The sequence below is a fragment of the Mirounga angustirostris genome, unplaced genomic scaffold (assembly GCF_029215605.1).
Source record: "Mirounga angustirostris isolate CCGP_5_RB_7025 unplaced genomic scaffold, mMirAng1.0.hap1 SCAF_2, whole genome shotgun sequence".
In the NCBI taxonomy this organism is placed as follows: Eukaryota; Metazoa; Chordata; class Mammalia; order Carnivora; family Phocidae; genus Mirounga; species Mirounga angustirostris.
The window spans coordinates 4,162,977-4,182,728 of NW_026991710.1; the positions used below are offsets into that span (position 1 = coordinate 4,162,977).

Sequence of the window (19,752 nt, forward strand, 5' to 3'; positions counted from 1 at the left end):
TTGCTGGGAGTCACAGCTTCCCCCACTGTCTACGTCATGTTTGCCTGATTTGGGAAGAGTCCCACCATCTGGGGGACAGTGGCCAACGGAGACCTTACAAGTGAGAGGGGTCTCCACGTCAGACAGGACAGCAGTGGTTATGGACCACCCTGTGTGTGGTCAGTCATACTAGATACCAGGGCAGCCCTCACAAAGCCCCACGAGCTGGGGGGCTTAAGCCAATTCATTCTCTCTCACTTCTGGAGGCCAGAAGTCCAAAATTAAGGGGCTGGTGGGGCGGGTCCCTTCTGAGGGCTCCAGAGGAGAGTCCTGGTCTTCTCCCACTCGTAGGGGCACCGGGCTCCTTGCTGATCCCTGCCAGCAGGGCAGCATCTTCCATCTGTCTCTGACCTCGGCTTGCGACCTCACATCTCCCTCTTGTGAGCATGCTTGTGATTCTGCTGGCCCCACCTGGCTAATCCAGGAGAGCCTCTCCATCTCAAGATCCCTAACTTTTCCACTTCTGCAAAGCTTCTTGCCATAGAAGACAACACGGTCACAGGTTCTGGGGACTCGGGTAAGGACATCTTTGGGGGGCCATTATTCTGCTCTGCACAACCACCTTCACTCCCCTGTCTGGCCACCCCTCGCTCCTTGCTCTCCCCTAACTGCCTAGAGCCCACTGATGTCCGTCAGGACGTTCTTCCTCCCTCCTCCGGCCACCTGCCCACCCATGTCCTGCAGCTCTGCATCCTGGTCAGGGACAAGCTGTCCACGTTTACAACTGAAAGATTCAAACCGCTGACCAATCTCCTATTCGCCGGGGGGGGGGGGTGCTTTGAAGAAGGCATTGACTGTCTCAGAAACTCTACCCCATTCTCTCGACAATGAGTCTCATGCTCCCTGCCGTGTCCAGTGTGGAAGGGAGACTCATCTCTGTCCAGCCCCTTCTTAGCCATCACCCCCCAGTTAGGGTAACGGGCAGGTGAGTGGGCCACGTGGACAGGTGAGCCAGGGACATCAAAAGCCATGCAAATCTGCCTGAGGCTTCTGCTGTCCAGGTGATGCATGGGTAAATGGCGCATGACTTGGCTTCCCCAGATGGACATTTTCCTCCAGGGGCCATCCACAAGGGCCCTGAGCTCAAGACTTGGATTCAAAAGTAAGAGTGTCCCACGGGGGCCTTGAATCTCAGACGTGCACCATACCCCAGCATTGACAAGAGTCCCACATTCCATCCGGGTGCTGAGCACTCGTGTCAAAGCAATAAAGAGCAAGGAGCTCTAGACAGTTTGGGGAGAGCAGGGAGCTCTAGGAGTCCCAAGAGATAGAGACAGAGAGGGCTTGGCACGTCTAGAGTCGTGCAGGTCTGGGGGCCTGACCACTCAGCAGCATCAAAACCGAGTACTGTTACTCCCGATGCCTACCCAACGGGCTGTTGTGGGACTGAGTGAGACGTGAGGGGCTTCATAAGTCCAGCTAAAGTCCAAAACCACCATGGACCCTGTGTCCATCGAGGGATGGATGGATAAACAAAGTGTGGGAAATCCACATGATGGAATACTATTGAGCCTTAAAAAGGTGGGGCGCCTGGGTGGCTCAGTCAGTTGAGCATCCAACTCTTGATTTCAGCTCAGGTCTTGATCTCGGGGTCCTGGGATCGAGCCCCGCATCGGGATCCCTGCTCCACAGGCAGTCTGCTTGTCTCCCTCTCCCTCTGCCCCTCCCGTTGCTCTCTCTCTCTCTCTCTAATATATAAATCTTTTTTAAAAAAGGAGCGATATTCTGACACACACTACAACATGGCTGGACCTGGAGAGGACACGGTGCTCAGTGAAACAATCCAGGCACAAAAGGACAAATCCAGCGAGTCCAGTGACACGAGGAATCTAGTTGTCAAACTCCGAGACAGAAAGTATTCTGGTGGTGGGCGCCAGGGGCTGGGGAGGGGCTGGGGTGGTTGTCATTTAATGGGGACAGAGTTTCCATCCTACAAGATGAAGAGAGATCTGGAGCTGGGTGGGGAGACGGCATGGTGCAAACGTATTCAATGCTACTGAACTATAAACTCAAAAAACCGTTACAATAGTAATTTTTATGTGATGTGTTCTTTGCCAGTTTGTTTGGTTTTTTTTACACGTTATGAATTACCACCATCACCTTTATCATTTCCCCCACCTTCCTCATCCTCGTCTTCATCCCCATCAGGGCGTCAGGCTGGGGTGGCTACAGGTTTCCTCCCGCGACCTGCTGACTCTCGTGCCCGGAGCTCGCCGGAGATCAGGCTTCAGCGGGAGGCAGAGCCTGATCCAGGAGCAATGGGCGCCCAGGGCTCAGGCTTGCACACCAATCCTGCTGGAGGACCCCCCGAGACATGCATGTCGCCCAGGGGAGCCGGTCTGGCGAGGCACCTGCGAGGGGAGAAGGAACGTTGCTGGAGCCCCCACGGGAAACAAGGAGAACGCTCCCCAGGTCCACGTGGAGTGGGTGCTCTTCCCAGCTCCCTTTTGGAACTGACGAAATCTGATAGGTTTGGAACGGAGGGAGGAGGGCAGGGCTGTCGGGCAAGTTCAACCGGGGAAATCACACAGCAGTCCCGGTGGTTAAGTGTGCTAAGAGGTGACTGACCAGATGATTGAAATACGTTTGTACTAAAAATATTTTTAAAGCACTCATCTTGATTTATACCCGAAAGAAAATACCGCAGAGGAGAATGAGTTTTTAACTCGAGTAGCACTTATGCCTGATCTAACTAAATTAGCTCCTTTGAACTGCTGGTTTTGCTCTATGCCTGTAATAAAAATAACAATAATGTGCATTTAGAGGGTGTTTTTTCCTCTAGAAGCACAGGACTTCCGCGGTGAACAATTCCCCTCATCTGTGCAGACCAGCGGGGTGAGGGGCGAGGGAAGAGGGAAGAGGGGGAGGGGGCGGGCACGAGTTTCCCAGCAGCTGATCACGTTTGGTAAAATCAGCAAATTTCAAATACACGAGAAAGTGGATTTCAGGGTGCTCTGAGAAGCCTAGAGACAGATGGGCCAGAAGTCAGGTCTTTCCCTCTGTCTGGAACAGAGTTATGTCCCCCAGTGTGGTGGTATTTGGAGGCAGGGCCTTTGGGAGGTGACTAGGTCAGGAGGTCATGCGAGTGGGCCCCCCACCCCGGGATGGGATCTGTGCCCTTCTAAGAGAGGGAGAGACACCAGAGCCCCCTTTCTCTGCCTGGAGGGATGGCTCCCAGTCTCTGTCCTGCGCTGACACGAGGGCCTGAGGATACAGCCCCTCTTGACTGGCGAGCATCACCCTTTCTGGGTTGTCCATCGGGAAGTAGCATGGGTCAAAGGAAGGGATTTGCCCAACACCAAGCTGCTGGAAGTTCCCATGGCCCCTCTCCCGGCACCCCCATACACCCTGCCCACGTCTTTAGGTGACTCCTTAGCTTACACTCCCCAGCCCCTCTGTCCTGGCTAACCCATTTCTACCCACCTGTTCAAATGAAGCTCATTCACGATCACCTCCTCCAAGAAGCCCACCCTGACCACCCACATCCTCAGGCAGTGGCAACCCCCATCCTCCCACAGCCCCCACTCCCCACCCCGACTGCATGTTGTCACTGTCTTTGTGCATGTCAGCTTCCCCCACTGGAGGGTAAGCTGTCCGGGGCAGAGCCTGCAAATTACCCTACTGTGTCCGGGTATCCAGCACAGAACAGACTCAGGGTGGGGCTCGATGCTCGCCACCAGCAGGCCCGGCCCCATCACAGGCTCTGGGAACAGATGGGAACAGACCGTTCCCCGAGCCTGAAATTTGTAGTCAGTGGCTCACTATAGCTCACAGCCCAGCCTCCAATTTAAGAATCCCACTATCCCAACTTGGGAAAACACGTCCCATCCCAACACAGGTATCAGAGTCCAGCCCTAAAATCACAGCCAGGGCCATTTCTGGAGTGAGTCCTGTGTGCCACCCACGGGCCAGCTCTTCGCCTGAGTCCCCTCCCTCAACCTTATGTGACGAGCATCCTCACCCCATTTCACAGAGGAATAAACTGAGGCTCCTGGAGGGACCTGCCCAGGGCCCCGTGGCTAGCAAGGGGCAGGGCAGGGCTGGGACTGGATCCCATGTCTGTCTGAGTCTAAAGCCAGAGGTTCTCACCTAGAGTCTGGACCACCATGAAGGCAGCTGGGTCAGTGGGGAGAGAGGGATGGGCCCGCGGCCAGAGAGAGCCAGAGATTGTCCATTGTTCTGGAACTCGGGTCCCAGGACCAGAGCCTTCCCTACAGCAGTTCTCACTCACTTACGCAGCAGTAAGCTTTTCTTTCTTTCCGTATTTGGCATTTTGCTTCATGTTGGGACTATTTTCATTGCAGGCGACAGCATCCCAGGCTGAGAGCAAGCATGGACACGGGCACAGAGGTGTGGACTGGCGTGAGGCATTTACGCAGCCCTAAATAACTCAGGGCAGGGTCTGCCATGCGGTTGGCAGGGAAGAGCATGGTGGCCCAAGGCTGCAGCGGTGAGCTGGGGCACAGTTCCGAAGGCCCCAGATCTCATCCTACAAGCAAGATGGGGTCACTGTGGGCTCCTGAGACAGAGGGGGCCCTGGCCCTTTCGCCCATTAGAAAGCGCACGCTGGAGGCCAGCAGGCAGACTGGTGGGTGCTTCTGTGCCTTTACTGTTTGAATTATGAGCTGGTGCTTCTTCTCTCCACGAAGTCACCATGTCACCCCCACCGCAACCCCCTGAGAGGCCAAACCCGGACTCCGTGCCTTCCCTTGGCCCTGTGAGGCTTCCTACCCTCAGGCAGCCTCTGTCCTGCCCTCCTTACTCAGTTGGGTGAGACAGAAAACCCAGGTAAAGACAAGCCAGACCAAGACATGAAAGGACATTCGCTTTCCTCACGGAAAACCACGCAGGCCCCAGAAAGCCAGGGAGCTCACGGGCAGCAATTCTAAGACTTCCCAGATGAATAATACATGAATAATCATGTGACTTTGCCTTTTTAAAGTGCTTAATCTAAGGGCTTTAGGCCCTTTGAAAATCATGAATTTGATTTCAGGGAACGTTCCCTAAACACCTCCTCTCTACGCTGGGCATGGGTAGTTCCAGAACCCCGGGCTTCCGGGAAGGAACCACGGGGTGCATGGGTGCCTCGCTCTGAGGGGAAGGACGAGGGCTCAGGGAAAGGGCTCTTGCACAGGCCCAGTTGGTGTGGCGGACACACGAGGGACGGTGTTTCTCTCCAGGGTCAAAGCAGGAAGGGTCATGACTCCTAGGGAACACCAAAGGTGGTAGATGAGGGAGGGGCCCCTGGACAGGAGCCGTGGCCCAGGGAGGTGAGCACGGCCACCTTCAGAACCACGGCCAGGCAGGCAGGAAGGAAGGAGAAATGGCCTGGCCTCTCTGGGCCCGCCCTCCAGACTCTGGCTGGTGCCTCCCACTGGCTGAACCCCACAGCAAGTCTGAGGCCAGCCTGGGTGAGCACATGCCCAGAGGGCGGCCTTCGGGGCCGGCGCAGGGCCGGGAAGGGCGGTGTGGGGGCAGGGCCTGCGGGCGCCAACCAGGCCTGGCCTGCACCCTTTCTGGGGCACTCAGAAGTACAAGGACCGCATGTGGTCGTGACACCACTCAGGATGCAGATGTATTTCCTACTGTCTTTTTACAGCTGCACCAGCTATAGGGGGGTGAGCTGTGTCCCCCCCAAATTCATATGTTGAAGCCCTAACCCCCAATACCTCGGAATGTGACTGTTGGAGGGAGAGTCTCTCAAGAGGTGACTAAGTGACCGTGAGGTCATCTGGGTGCGCCCTGAGCCAGGATGGCAGGTGCCCTTGGAAGAGGAGATCAGGACACGGACATGCACAGAGAAGGACCGCGTGAGGACACGGAGGGAAGCCAGTGGTCCTCACGCCAAGGAGAGAGACCTCGGAGGGAACCAACCTGCCCTTGCCTTGGTCTCGGGCTTCCAGCCTCCAGAACGGGAGAGAACAACTGTCTGCTGTGTCAGGCCCCGCCCGGGGTGCTTTGTTAATGGCAGTCCCAGCAAACGAAGACAGAGGGACTCACCACAGGGAGCACAGCCAGGAAGCGGGGATCTGGGATCCCAGCCTCGTCTCCCAGCCTCCAGAACCTGCGAGCCTCCCCTGCCACGGGGCCGAGGGGCGTCCGGGCTGAGCCAGCGATGCCCCCAGCCCCCGCACATGACCGGACGGTTACAAGTGGCACTGAGAGGCGCCCACCACCGCCACGGCCTGTGTTTGGGGCCTGATGTACTTACTTCCTGCCAGACCCCGAGGTCTCATTCCCGAGATGCTCTAAGAGGTGTCTATTAGGAACGGCGTCTAATCCCGCTCACGAGGTAGGTAATGCTAAGCAGACGCCCCTTGTTTCATGGGGAAGGGAGGGAGACAGCAGCTTCTAACCCCCTAGATCAGAATTCTGGGTGATTGGGGGACGCTGGCCCAGGAGTCACCCTGACGGTTCCTCTCTAAACCCACCGTGGCCTTTTCCTGGGGAACTAAGGTCTCTTCAGGGCTTCACGGCCCAAAACAGGTGGCAGAGAGAATGACACAGGGATCCAAGTTGGGGGCACATATCCCTTATCCACCGTGACCCAAGTCAGAAGTACTCTGGCCCAACACTTGAATGCAAGGTGCTTTTTCCCCCCTTTCCTACTCCACGGTGTTTATTCATTTCCCAGGGCTGCCCTAACAAAGTGCCACCCCCTGAGGGCCTTCAACGACAGGACCTTATTCACCCTGCAGCCCTGGCGGCTGGAGGTTCTGGATCATGGCTTCCGCGGGCTGTGGGAGCATCGGCTCCAGGCCTCCCTCCGAAGTGCTGGGTTTGCTGCCGTCTCTGGCCTTCTTCCTGGGCCTGGACACCTCCGCCTTCATCTGCATGGGGCGCATTCCCTGTGCATGTCTGTCTCCGGCCCCAAACTTCCCCTTTTCGTAAGGACACCAATCACGCTGGAGCAGGACCCACCCTAACGGCCTCGCTTTCACCTGAACGCCTGTAAAGACCCTGTCTCCAAATAAGGTCACATTCTGAGGTCTTGGGGGTTAGGTCTCCAGCACATGAGTTAGCGGGGGACACATCTGAATCCACGACACAGGGTAATACACACACACAGAAGTATGTGAAACAGAAGCGTCCAGCTTCACAGCGGTTCTAACCCATGTCCTCCAACGTCAAGAAGGAGAACATGGTAGGCCCCCGGGCGCCCCTCGGCCCTTCCTGATGGTAAGCCCCAGAGGTCACCAGGATCCTGACACTGGTGTCATGGTGGCCTTGCTGGGCTGGGTAGTGTGCCCCCATGGCACGTCCAAACCCAGAGCCCATCTTGGCCTGTTAGCCGAACATCACATAAACGGAATCATACCCTGGAGTCTGCCTTCTTCCACGTAACACCATATTCATAAGGCTGACCCCTTATGACCCCCTGCCAGAGGGTCCTACGGCGCGGACACAGCGGTGCTTGCATCCGTTCCACCGTGTGGACACAGCACCGTCCCCTCTGGCTGTCCCCATGGGGGCCTCTGCAGACAGGCTGCCGGGAACGGCCTGCACGTGCCCCCCTGCCCTGTCCTGACAGCTGGCCCTGACTCAAAGCGAATTGCAGGCGGAACGGAAAAGAACATCCAGAAGAAGTTGGACTTCTGTTCTCAAGAGCCCGGCTCCCAGTGTCCCCCGGAGGGCTGGCCATTTCTGGACATCAGCCCTGTGCCACGCATTTAGCAACTTTACTGAGCATCGTCTCCTCCCCACCCTGAAAGGTGCCGTCCAGGTGCCCCCCTTCACAGGTGAGATGCTTCACAGGTGACAGGTGAAGGGGCCAGGTGACCTGTCCAAGGTCACACACACATCTGAGACTGGAACTCTGGCCTGTTCACCGCTAAGCCCTGTGCGTGTTTAAATGTGAAGGAAAGGCAAGCCAGGGAACAGGAGAAGTTTTCAAATCTAACAGCCTCATTCCAGGGGCGAACTGAGCAGACAGTCACAAGGGGCAGCGCGGGACAGGCTGGCTCTAAACCGGCGAGATCACTTAATCCTCCCCAGCCCGGATCCCTCCCTCTAGTAGCTCCTGGATGTCAGGGAAGGCCGTGTTCTGACTCCAACAAGCTGTCTCGGATGTGTTAAAACCGCAGGGCGATTTAAATGTGTTTTGTGTTTCACGACTTATAGATGAGGGCCCTGAGAAAGCCTGGTCAGACAGCAACGCGAGCACATGTTAACGGAGCAGCAGCGATGCGCGTTACTGCTGGTCTGCTTAGCAAGTGGACCACTCCTCTCTCTCCTGGAAACCTCTGAGCAGCTGCTCTCACCAGAGAAATCTCAGAGACTTCATTCCTGGAGAGAAGGTGGGCTTTGTTCCCTGCCTTCCTGACCTCTGTCATGCAGTCATTTCAGATCTGCGCAACCACGGGGAATCCGAAACAGAATCCGAAATGGAATCCAAAACGGAATCCTCCCGAGATGCGTCTTCAGCTCAAGCCGTTAGCACCCCACGCCTGCCCCTGTCCCTGCGGGCCTCCCCTTCTCAATGACCAAGGCTCTGGTGGCTTCCGACCCAGAATGACCCACGGCCAGCACTCTTGGGGTTACAAAGCCCATTCGCAGCGAGGGGACACGCAGGGCCATCCCAGGGGAGAGGAAGGGGGCTTGGCTCTGTTTTACCTGAGGAGAAAATGGGGTGCTACGCCAAGCACCCCAGGCACAGTGGGAACAGCAGGGCCAGAGCTGGGGCCCCGCCTTGCCCTGCTCCCTCACTCGTCCCAGGGTTCCAGGCACAGGACCGGGGACATCCCAGCTTCCAGTCTGCATGGGAGAGCGGTGTGATGGAGAGGGAATTCAATGAAACAGTGAGGTTAGTAACAGTAATAACCGGCCATGACAGGTAAACTTGTGTCCTCTCAAAAACTATAGGTTGATCCGTTCCTTGCTGCTGTGGTCTCTGGGCCGCCGGGGTCGGTGAAGGATCTCAAGATGGCTGCGCGAAAACTTGCTCTAAAATCCATTGACTGGGTAGCTTTTGGGGAGATCATACCCCGAAACCAGAAGGCCATTGCTAACTCCCTGAAATCCTGGAATGAGACCCTTACCTCCAGGTTGGCTACTCTCCCTGAGAAACCACCTGCTATCGACTGGGCTTACTACAAGGCCAATGTGGCGAAGGCTGGTTTGGTAGATGACTTTGAGAAGAAGTTTAATGCCCTGAAGGTTCCTGTGCCAGAGGATAAATATACTGTTCAGGTGGATGCTGAAGAAAAAGAAGTTGTGAAAAGTTGTGCCGAGTTTTTGTCTCTCTCAAAGGCCAGGATTGAGGAATATGAAAAAGAGCTGGAGAAGATGCGGAACATAATTCCATTTGATCAGATGACCATTGAGGACCTGAATGAAGTCTTTCCAGAAACCAAATAAGACAAGAAGAAGTATCCCTATTGGCCTCACAAGCCAATTGAGAATTTATAAACTTGAGTTGGGGAGAAAGCTCTGGCCCTCGTATTGTAAATGCTGGACATTAAAAATAATGATACGGTAAAAAAAAAAAAAAAACTATAGGTTGAAGTCCTAACCCCTGAGACCTCAGAACATGACCTTATTTAGAACTGGCCATTGTAGGAGTAATTAATTAAGCTGAGGTCATACTGGAGCAGGGGGACCTTCATTCAATATGACTGGTGTCCTTACAAAAAGGGGACATTTGGACAGAGACAGGTACACAGGGAGAACGCCATGTGGAGAGGAAGGTGGAGAAGGGGGAGACGCTTCTACAAGTCCTTGAGCACCAAGGATACCAGCAAACCCCCAGGAACCAGGAGAGGCCCGGGGCAGGCTGTCCCTCAGAGCCTCCGAAGGACGCAGCCCTGCTGACACCTCGATTCTGAGCTTCTGGCCCCAAAACTGCAAGAGATTACATTCCCAGTGTTTGAGCCCCCCGTCTGTGTACGTTGGTCCAGCAGCCCCGGGAAACCGAGGCACGGCCCCTCGCTCAGCAGGGATGTGCGAGAGCTTTAGGCTGGGCTGCAAACGTCGGCCACCTTAACCAGGTACTGTCACAGCATGGCAGAAGTACGAAGCCTTGTGGGAATAACCGCCAACTCGGGAGCGCCAGTTACTTCCGGGCCGGGGGAGGGGGATGGGCACCAGCAACATCACGTCTCCCATTTTGGAAAGAAATCTAAAACCGTAAATAGCGTCAGTGGGGGGGGGGGGGGGGGGCCATGGATGCTTTTTAGTTATTTTCTGAATTTTTCTGCATGTTTTCAGTATTTTAAAAATCTTCTTAATTGGTTCTGATATGTGGGACGGACACTTAAAAATCCAAGAATTTGGACTAAACCCTGAGAAAATCTCCACACGTCTCCTGGTACTCGTTTCTGTCACTCTGTCGCCAAGGGTTGCTCCGTCCCTCCGTCCAGGTGGTCCAGCCGCCAGGTCGCCCTCCGCTGCCCATCAACCCACTCACACGACCCCCTTCCTGCCCTCGCCCTCCTGGCGGGCGGGCGTCTGAGTCCTAGATTTCCCTTAGAGCAACACCCTATGGATGATGCAGTCCCGAGGGTCCGAGGACACATGATGCCGCTTCATGGGGTTTGGTGATCTATGGGACATAATCTACAGGACAGCCAGTTATGATCCGTGACCAGTGTCAACTTTTCCAATGGATAAAGGTGTCTGGCCTACCTCATCAAGGTCGTCAAGGGGCAAGATCAAGGTTGGAGGCCCTGCCCCAGCCCCAACTCTCCCAAAAGGGGTTGGGGTACTGAATACTGAGCCCCACCTTGGGCCCCCTTTCCATGTGTTGTCTATTTACCCTCAACCCCACCTCCTTCCACCAGGTGATAAAGTGGCCCCTTACTGCCTGTCCTCTGCCTCTGGAACACCTCTGATCCTCTGGCCCCACTCCCCTTCCCCCCCCCATCTGCCTGGCTACACCTCAAAGACTCAGCTCAGGCACCACCTCCTCCAGGAAGCCTACCTGTGGGAATCCAGACCCCTCCCCTCTAGGACAGTGCCTACACATTGCCTACCCTGTGGGAGACAAGCAGAGAATAAACCCAGGTGGTGTCTGTCTCCCCCACTAGCCTATGAGTGCCCTAAGGGCCATGGCCATGTCTTACTCATCACACACGAGGCTCGGTGCAAAGCAGACCTGCAGGGAATGATGAATGAGCCAAGTGACTTGTCCAACGTCACCCCTGCTCCACCTGAGCAGACGTCCTGACTGTCTGCATCCAAGGTCCGGCCTTGTGTTAACTGCAGGGGCAACAGGCAGAGGGGGGAGGTTGCCGGCAATCAGCCTCGAAAACCGGAAAACAAGCCGGCCTCCAAGATGCCCCTTCCAGAAAGAACCAGAGCTCTGGCCCCAGGCAGCCTCCCCGGGGACACCCAGGGACCTGAGAGAGGCCGGAGTGACCACTCTGAAACCAGGGGCCTCGCCTGGACTCAGGACAGGACTGAGGGTCATTTTTCCAGATCCTCAACTGGACATTTTTTTTTTTAAATTTAGAAACAAAACGCTTAATAAAGAAGTAACGCGTGCTTGTTAAAAAAAAAAGAACCCGACAGTTGAGAGGTATAGAAAGAAGTACATAAAGCAATGATGTAATTGCTGCCCCCCTCCCGCCCAGCACTATGAACTGGGCATGGATCCTTCCCGCTATCTGCCCCCCACCACACACACACACACACACACACACACACTTATTTATTTTACTACTGCTCGGTTTAAACACTCACATTCTGTCACCCGGCCCCAGCCAAGTCTTGTGTACTTTATCTAGAGGGAGGCTCTATTACATAGAATCCAATACTCGTCATTCGTAACAATGTGGCTAAATAAATATTATCTGCTGCACAGAATCAAGAAACGGTATAAGAGAGAAAAAAAAAGGAATCCTACGGCGTTAAACCTACCACTCAAAAGAGAATCCTCTCTGGGTCGATCAAACAGAAATCTCCTTTCATTCCTTCATTCCACAAATACTTCCTGAGTGCCTATGTGGGAGCAGGCACTGCTCTAACCAGTAAGAAAAAGCAGGAAACACAGCAATAATTCCTGCTCTCTTGAGCTGCCTTTCAAGTAGAGAGAGGGAGACACTAAACACAGAAATAAATAAAACTCTAGAGTATGTCAGACACTAGGCTCCAAGGAAAACACAAGGCAGGAAAGAGAGCAAGGCGGGCCCAGGGCCGGGTGTGTGCCCACAGCCCTGGGCCCCTGCCTCCCAGCGGGCACCCACCTGTGCCCGGGCCCTGCACCTGCAGACGAGGAGAAGACATCGCATCTGGAGCCTGGGCTCCGGCCTCCTGAATGGCCAGCCAGGGGCCATCGGCTGGGAAGAGGCCAGAGCTGTGAGTGAATCAGCTCCCCGGGCGTGGACCGTGACCAGTGAGAACCATGACCCCTCTCTGGGGACTACTGGTGTCCTGCCACACGTGACCCTCCATGGCCCTGACACCCTGGCTTCCTGTTTGCACCTGCGCTTCCTCGTGGGAGAGGCCCATCCACGCTGCCCCCACCCCCATCCTGTTCTCGGCTCACATTCTCCCCGGTGTCAGTCCTGTGAGGGAGGGGAGGGGAGGGCTGCAGACGCGGCAGGGGTTCCTCGAGGCACCCCCCAGGCCCGCACTCAGGGAGCAGCTGGGAAGGGAGCTGAGCACAGACCTCTCCTCTGCAATACCAGGTCCTACTTTTTCCCAGTCCCGAAGATCAAAAATTCATCACAAAGTAAACAGCCACGAAACCACAATCCAGGTCAAGAAACAGGGCACTACCAAGGGCTCCAGGAGCCCCCCTCCCCAAGCCAGGGCCCCCCTCCCAGTCCAAACCCCCCCCAAAGGTAACACGCTATCCTGACTTTTATGTGAAACACTTCCTCTTCTTTAGAGTTGCCACCAAGCCTGCGTCCTTAAACGCTGTGCTTTCCTTAAACAGCATTATCGCGGTATTATTGACAGGCAACAAATCGTCCTTATTCAAGGCATAAAATATGATAAGTTCTGACCCCATTATACATATGTGTCTCTCCCTCCTCCCCATCCCCTCTTCTCCCTGGAAGCCACTGATCTGCTTTCCACAGAGGGTTCCCACCAGGCCACTGTCCCTCTGCAAGTCCCCACGCAGCTCACCTGCACCGCAGACCCCCACCCTCTCCGATCAGCAACCCCCCCATTGCTGATCACTGGGCCCTGACTGCACACAGGAGGGTGGCCGCCTGCCCCAGGACTCCAGACCGGCTCCCATCTGGGAAACCCAGAAAGCTTCTCCGCTGTCCAGCAGGCTGGACCACACCTTCTCCAGGAAGGTCTGAACCCCACCTGGGGAGGCCCCCTCCACGATCCTTCCCCTCTCGGCCCCAGGGTACCACATAGAGCCCTTCCACATCACAGCCACTCACCAGAGCTTACAGGTCCATCCCACCACACTTCCGGTCTAACCCACTGGGACCCCAGGCTGCTACACAGACTCTGGCCAGAAGCTGGAAGGACATCCTTGCTGAAGGAATCCAGGCTGGCATTTCCTTCTTCCCGCTCATTAAGGATATTGCTCACCACCTCCTGGATTCCAGTTTCTGCTGAGAAGTCAGCTGACACGCTAGCGGTCACTCTCCTGAAAGCAAACCGTCCTTTATTTCTGGCTGCTTGGAAGGCTCCTCTGTATCTTCAGCATTTGGCAGTGTTGGCATGGGGTGGAGAGATGCGGTTTTGTTTTACTTGTCCTGCTCTGGATTCACGGACATTCCCGAATCCATGGCTTACTATCTTTGCTACGGCCTAAACTGTGTGCCTTACCCCACTCCACGTCCCCAAAAAGGCATGAGTTGAAGCTCTAACTCCTAGCACCTCTGGATATGACTGGAGGTCATATCATAAACAGGTGATTAAGTGAAACTGAGGTTTTGGGGTGGGCTCTAGTCCAACCTGATGTCCTTCTAAGAGGAGATGTGGACACAGAGAGATACGAGGGATGTGTGTGCACAGAGACCATGTGAGGACGCAGCAAGAAGCCACCACCTGCAGACCAAGGAGGAGGGCCCAGGAGAGACCAAACCCGCCAACAGCTGGATCTCAGACTTCTGGCTTCAGGGCCACGATAAAGTAGATTTCTTTTTTTTTTTTTTTAATATTTTGTTTATTTATTTGACAGAGAGAGACACAGTGAGAGAGGGAACACAAGCAGGGGGACTGGGAGAGGGAGAAGCAGGCTTCCCGTGGAGCAGGGAGCCCGATGCGGGGCTCGATCCCTATTACGACCCGAGCTGAAGGCAGACGCTTAATGACTGAGCCACCCAGGCGCCCCGATAAAGTAGATTTCTGTTGTTTACGCCACGCCAGCTGTGGGATTTTGTTACAACGGACCCAGCAAATGAGGGCAGTCTCACCCCAGATCCCAGCCATCAATATTGCTTCCAGCCCATTTCCCTGCTTTTTCTTCTGGAATGCTAATTGTATGTATGATAGACGTCCAACTGGATCCCGCCTGCTACGGTTCTTACCCTCTTTCTGGTGTTTTCTATCCTTTGACCCTGCACCTCATTCTGGTTTTTTCTTTCGACCCTTCTCCCAAGTCACTGAATCTCTCTTCAGCTGTGTCACCTGCTGTTAAACCCAGCCACTAGGCTCCTAATATCACATATTGTACTCTGAGTTCTTAATTTCCACTTCGCTGCTTTCTATAGCTCCCAGTTCTTCACTGAAACTCTCAACCCTGTCTCGTAAACTCTTTGAGCACACAAAACAGTCATGTCGAAGTTCTCATCTGGTAACTCCGTTGCTGGGTTTCCTGAGGGTCTGTGTCTGTGGTCTGTTGTTTCTGCTGAGCTTCCATGTTGCCCTGTCTCCTCGCGTGCCTAGTAGTCTGTTATCGTGCACAAACACCAGACTTACGACATAGGAGTTTAGGATGATGTTACCCCTGTCCAGAAAGGATTTACATTTGTGTCTGCCGGCTATCTGGGGTACCAGGAGTCCGAATGGTCTCCTCACAGTTTCAGGGGTTCCGGTTATGTAGAGCTAAAGTGCAGCATCCACGGGGTCTGTCTGCTTCTGGCTCGCCCTCACGTATAAGGTCAGCCCTCTGTAGTCCTAACTCAAAACAAGGCAGGCTTGCCAGGTCAGGTTCCCAGGCTGCTGTAACAAATTACCACCAACTCGGTGGCTAAAAACAACACACACTGATTTTCTTACTGTTCGGGGGAGCGGAAGTCTGAAGTTAGTTTTATTGGGACAAAGTCAAGTGGTCAGCCGGGCTGCCCTCCCTCTGGAGGCTCTAGGAGAGAATCCTGGCCTTTTCCAGCTTCTAGAGGTGCCCATGTTCCCTGACTTGTGGCTCCTCTTTCCATCTCCAAAACCGGAAGTCCAGCATCACACATCAGTGGTCACAAGGCCTTCATCCTCTGCGTCAAATCTCCCTCTGGGATTATGTTTAGGTCCAGCTAACTAAGCCAGGATCATCTCCCGATCTTAAGATCCTTAATCATAGCTGCTAAAGTCCATTTTCAATGAAGGGAAATACTCACAAATTCCCGGATTAGCCCTTGCTATCCTTGGGGGCCATTGTTGCGCCGACCACAACCCTGGACTCCTGTCCCCTGGCCGTATGAACCTGTCAAGGCACCGCTCACCATCTCGGAAAGCATGCTTAGATCACCATGGCCCCAAATGCCATGCTCTGCTGCCTGAGCCTCTGTCCACCCCCCCTCCACCACCACCCCGCTCTGAGATCTTGCCCAGCATTCCCTGTCTTGTTGCTTCTCTAAAACGCACAAGCGCTGTTATTATTGTCGTACTCCTAGTTGTCCTTGTGAACAGGTAAGTTCCTCTGTCTAGGGAAGGGAAGTTCGTCATGTTCTTTCCATGATGACCAGACAGTGGGCAGGGTCAGGCCCCAGGGGAGATCCCCCAAGGGCTGGGAGTCAGGTTCTCCACATCCCCGGACCCTTGATTTTAAGATTATCGACTCTTCGTAATTATAGAGCACTTTAGGATTTGTATGAAGTATTCCATTTAGTAACAAGTATAACCACTAGTTATTACTACAAACTAGACACCGGATTCTGGGCAAGCCCCTTCCCGATTATTCTCACTTCTAATGCTCACACTCACCCCTAAGTGTGAGGACCACCGTCGTCACCATGAGATGAAGAAACTGAGGCCCAAGAGCGTGGATGGCCTGCCCGGGGTTGCAAAGCAGGCGAGCAACAAAGCGATGCTTTGAACACGAACATTTCTGACTCCAAAGCCTCCGTGCTTCCTTATTCTGTGCCTGGAGCACACACTTGCGGAAGGCTTGAGCGAGGCAACCCAGTGAGTATGCAGGGAGCCGGGCTACCTCATTTCAAATCCTGCCTCTCCCAGCTTCAGTGCTTGCTTGCCGTGGCCCAGGTGAGTCGATCATGGACACAGGATGCTTCCACCCACCTCTGAAGGAGAACCCTTCCTTCCAAGAGTTCCCAGAAACCTGCTCACACAAACCCCCTCCTTCCTTCCCCTGAGTGAGGAGGAGGTGACCTGCCCAGGGACGGAGCCGTGGTGGGGCCCCCTTGTGTGGCCTGGGAGTCCCGGAAGCTTCCAGACTCGATCCAGGGGCCCCAGCATGGCTGGAGCCTAACCAAGGACCATCTCCACTCGCTGGGGATGCCAGAAGGAGCAGATGGGAAACCCAATGAAAGACAGACGGCTTGAATCCAGCAATATCGCTGCCAGGATGAGGGGAACCTGCTTTTTTAGGAAGAATCTCTGGGGAGGGGCGGAGGATTCGTGGGGGGCCAGAGCCAGCTAGAAATAGCTGTCGGCAACGACTACCAAGTGCTCTCGTTCTGGAGCTTTGCTGTGAGAAAGGAGGGATCGTCAATAACAGATCAATCACTGGAGCTTAACACCTTTTGATAAATGAGCTCACCGAGCACCAAGACCCAGGTTTCAAAAAAAAACATCATCTACAAGGAACGAAGCTGCTAGGGGGAAAGGCCGATTCCAGATCCGAGGCGGACAGGGGGCGGTGTGGGTCTGCAACAGCTTGTGGGTGATGAGGAGTAACTGATGAAGAATGTCTTTAAATGACGGGGAGATGTCAGAAAAAACAGGAGGGGCTCCCGCTGGCCAAATCTGGGATCACTTTATCTCTGAAATGAACCATGACAATGACGGATGATAGCACTTTGGGGGTGGGGGGAGGGAAGCCACACGCTGGGTGCAGGCCAGGGGAGGGAACGCTGCTCCCTTCTGGAGAAGGGTCCCTATTAACGGGAGGCAGGCTAATCTCATTAGGAAATCACCATCTGACCACCATCGGCGCACGCACTGACTCGGGCAAGGCCCAGGGATGGATGCGCCAGAACCGCTGGGTGACAGACTGATGGGGGCGACAGACTGATGGGGGCCGGCCCCCCCGCCCCACCAACGGCTGAGAGATGGCCAACAACCTGGGGTCAGGGGACAGGCCTCTACATACCAGGACAGGCCACCAAACCTCGCCTCACCTACAGGGACAAAAGGCTGCACGCGCTTCCTGGCATGAGGTGCCAAGAAAGACAGTGCAAACGTTTAACCCGATCCGCCGGCGAGAGAGTCATCAGCGATTCCGAAGTCAGACTCTGCAAGGCATGGAGTTCTTCTGAAGTGCCCATGTCCTGCTTCTGGCCTTGGCCGGCTAGCTCCCCCGGGTCTGGAACACACCCCAGGCCAACCTCCTGCCCCTCCTCGCCTAGCAGACCCCTCCACACCCCTCAGAACTCAGCACAGCACTGCGGTGGGCGAGAAGCCCGCCCCCACCCACAAACCACCCTCTGGCCCTAACGTAGCTGGGTCAAAACTGGGTCACTTACCTGTTACACCCACCGATCGGGTCAAGGGCGCCCCACCCCCTGCCCGGGGATGGGTAATGTGTCCTCTCATCTGGCTATATTAGCACTCAGGTGTGGTTCTTGAAGGAAAGGAGGGAAGGCGGGGAGGGAAAGGGGGGGAGGGAAGGAGAGGAAAGGGGGGAGGGGAGGGAAGAGGGAGGAGGGGGAGGAGAGTGGGGGAGAGAAGGGGAGGAGAGGGAGAGGTAGGAGGTCACCTGACAGGTAACAGGGCAGCCCTGTGCCCCATTGCCCCTGGTAGAATTCTCTTGCTTCCCTCTGGTTAGTCGCTGATTGTCCCCGACTCCCCTTTGCGCAGGGGCTGGACCTCATCCAAGGAACCCATCCCCACCTCCCCTGCCCTCTGGCTTCCAGGACGGCTCAGCCAGCGGGAGATGGAGGGAAGAAAGCTGAGTGGGGGTTACTCCACCACCACTACCCCCCGCCCCCCGCAGCATGCCATGGACCAAGGTCACTGCGCTCCACTCAATGGCCTCAGCTCTGGCCGGGGGGGGACAGCCCCTCTCCCGTGATCACAGCCACCACCTGCTCAGGTCCCAGCCTCCCGCTCTCGGCCACTGCAGACAGTTGGGGCTTCCTGCTGCTCCCCAAGCCTCACCTGCCCTGTGGGTCCCCCACCCCGGCTCCATAAATGGGGACTTCCTTAACGCCTTTCCCGTCATGCCTCTCTGGAATGGGTTAAATGGTGGCCCCCAAAAAGTATGCCCACGGCCTAACCCCTGGAACCTGTCATGGTGACCTTCTTGGAAACAGGGTCTTTGCAGATGTGGTTGGGTTAGGGACCTCGTGACGAGATGGTCCTGAGTTTAAGGCGTGACAGAGGACAGACACACAGCTCAAAGGACCCCGTCTCCAGAGGGTAGAGACACAGCAAGGGACCCCCAGAGATGTGGCACAGCAAGGGGACCCCCGGGTCTGTCTCAGATTCCCTGCAAATGTCCACACTCCGCCCCGGGGGCAACAAGCCCACCTCCTCCATCCACAGCCCTGCGCCAGCCACCCCGGGGAGCCCCACAGAGCCCCCTGATGCCGGAGCGGCCGTGCAGTGACCCGTCAGCCCCGCCAGCCACAACCCAGGGACAGGAGGTTCCGGGCCCATGCCAAGACATCCACCCCCGAGTCTCCAGCACCCCGTCTTCAGTGGCTCAGAGCAGCACGAAGCTGCCGCCGGAGACACATGCCACAATCTGGCAAAAGCATGGTTCCGCCCGAGAAAACACAGCGGGTGCTCGGGCTGTGCCAGGCTCGGCCCGGCTTTCTCCGGGTGTGGACCTCCCCTCCCATCACTCTGCCCCTGGGTCTGTCCGGGTCAGCCCAGCCCGTGGTAGCAAGGGCCACGGCGGGCGGCTTAAACAACAGACTTCTACTTCTCACAGCTCTGGAGGCTGGGGTCTGAGATCGGGGTGTCGGGGGCGCATTTCTGGTGGGGGCCCTGTTGCAGGCCGTCCCTGGATAGCCGCCTGCTGGCTCTGTGCTCACACAGTGGACAGTGAGCGAGCTCTGGGGTCTCTTCCTTCAGGGCCCCCCACCTCGTGACCTCCTCTAGCCTTAACCACCTCTGCAAAGGCCCCGTCTCCAAATAACAGCTGCACTGGGGGCTGGGGCTTCAACATAGGAATTGGGGTGACATTAGCCCATGGCAGGTGACCTTATCCTCTGTGGGTTTAGTGTGTTCAGCGAATCCCAAGGCCTCTTGGGATTTCATCTTTTGCATTTGGTCGAGTGCACAGCAGGCCCTGGGGATGGGAGGTGGGGGGGCTCTGCTGCAGGCAGAAGCCCACCCCCCACCCCCACCCCCGCCCCTGAACAGAGCCCCACCTCCAGGGCATCCCAAATGCTAACCTGGCCGGTGGCAAAAGACTCCCTCCTCTGCCCCACCGGACTGGGCCCCAACCCGAGCCCACTAAGA

General features: G+C 55.7%; 1 protein-coding gene and 1 long non-coding RNA gene across 3 annotated transcripts in view; one reads left to right on the forward strand and one right to left on the reverse strand.

Annotated features, from left to right (window-relative positions):
- The window catches only part of LOC129046004 (uncharacterized), a 29,560-nt gene extending 16,055 nt beyond the window's left edge, over positions 1 to 13,505 (reverse strand). For both annotated transcript variants that reach the window (XR_010409267.1, XR_010409266.1), the window contains exons 1-2: positions 13,380 to 13,505; positions 2,158 to 2,390 (exon numbers count right to left, since the gene is read on the reverse strand). This is a non-coding gene — a long non-coding RNA (uncharacterized LOC129046004). The remainder of the gene's footprint in view (positions 1 to 2,157; positions 2,391 to 13,379) is intronic.
- On the forward strand, positions 8,913 to 9,525 carry LOC135362910 (ATP synthase subunit d, mitochondrial-like). Its single transcript, XM_064582083.1, has one exon. It carries the CDS (start codon positions 8,962 to 8,964, stop codon positions 9,394 to 9,396), a length of 435 nt encoding a protein of 144 aa, XP_064438153.1. The 5' UTR covers positions 8,913 to 8,961; the 3' UTR covers positions 9,397 to 9,525.
- Positions 13,506 to 19,752: the final 6,247 nt, after the last annotated feature.

Excerpts from the sequence above, each read along its gene's own strand:
- LOC135362910 (XM_064582083.1), top strand. The coding sequence starts at position 8,962 with ATGGCTGCGCGAAAACTTGCTCTAAAATCCATTGACTGGGTAGCTTTT.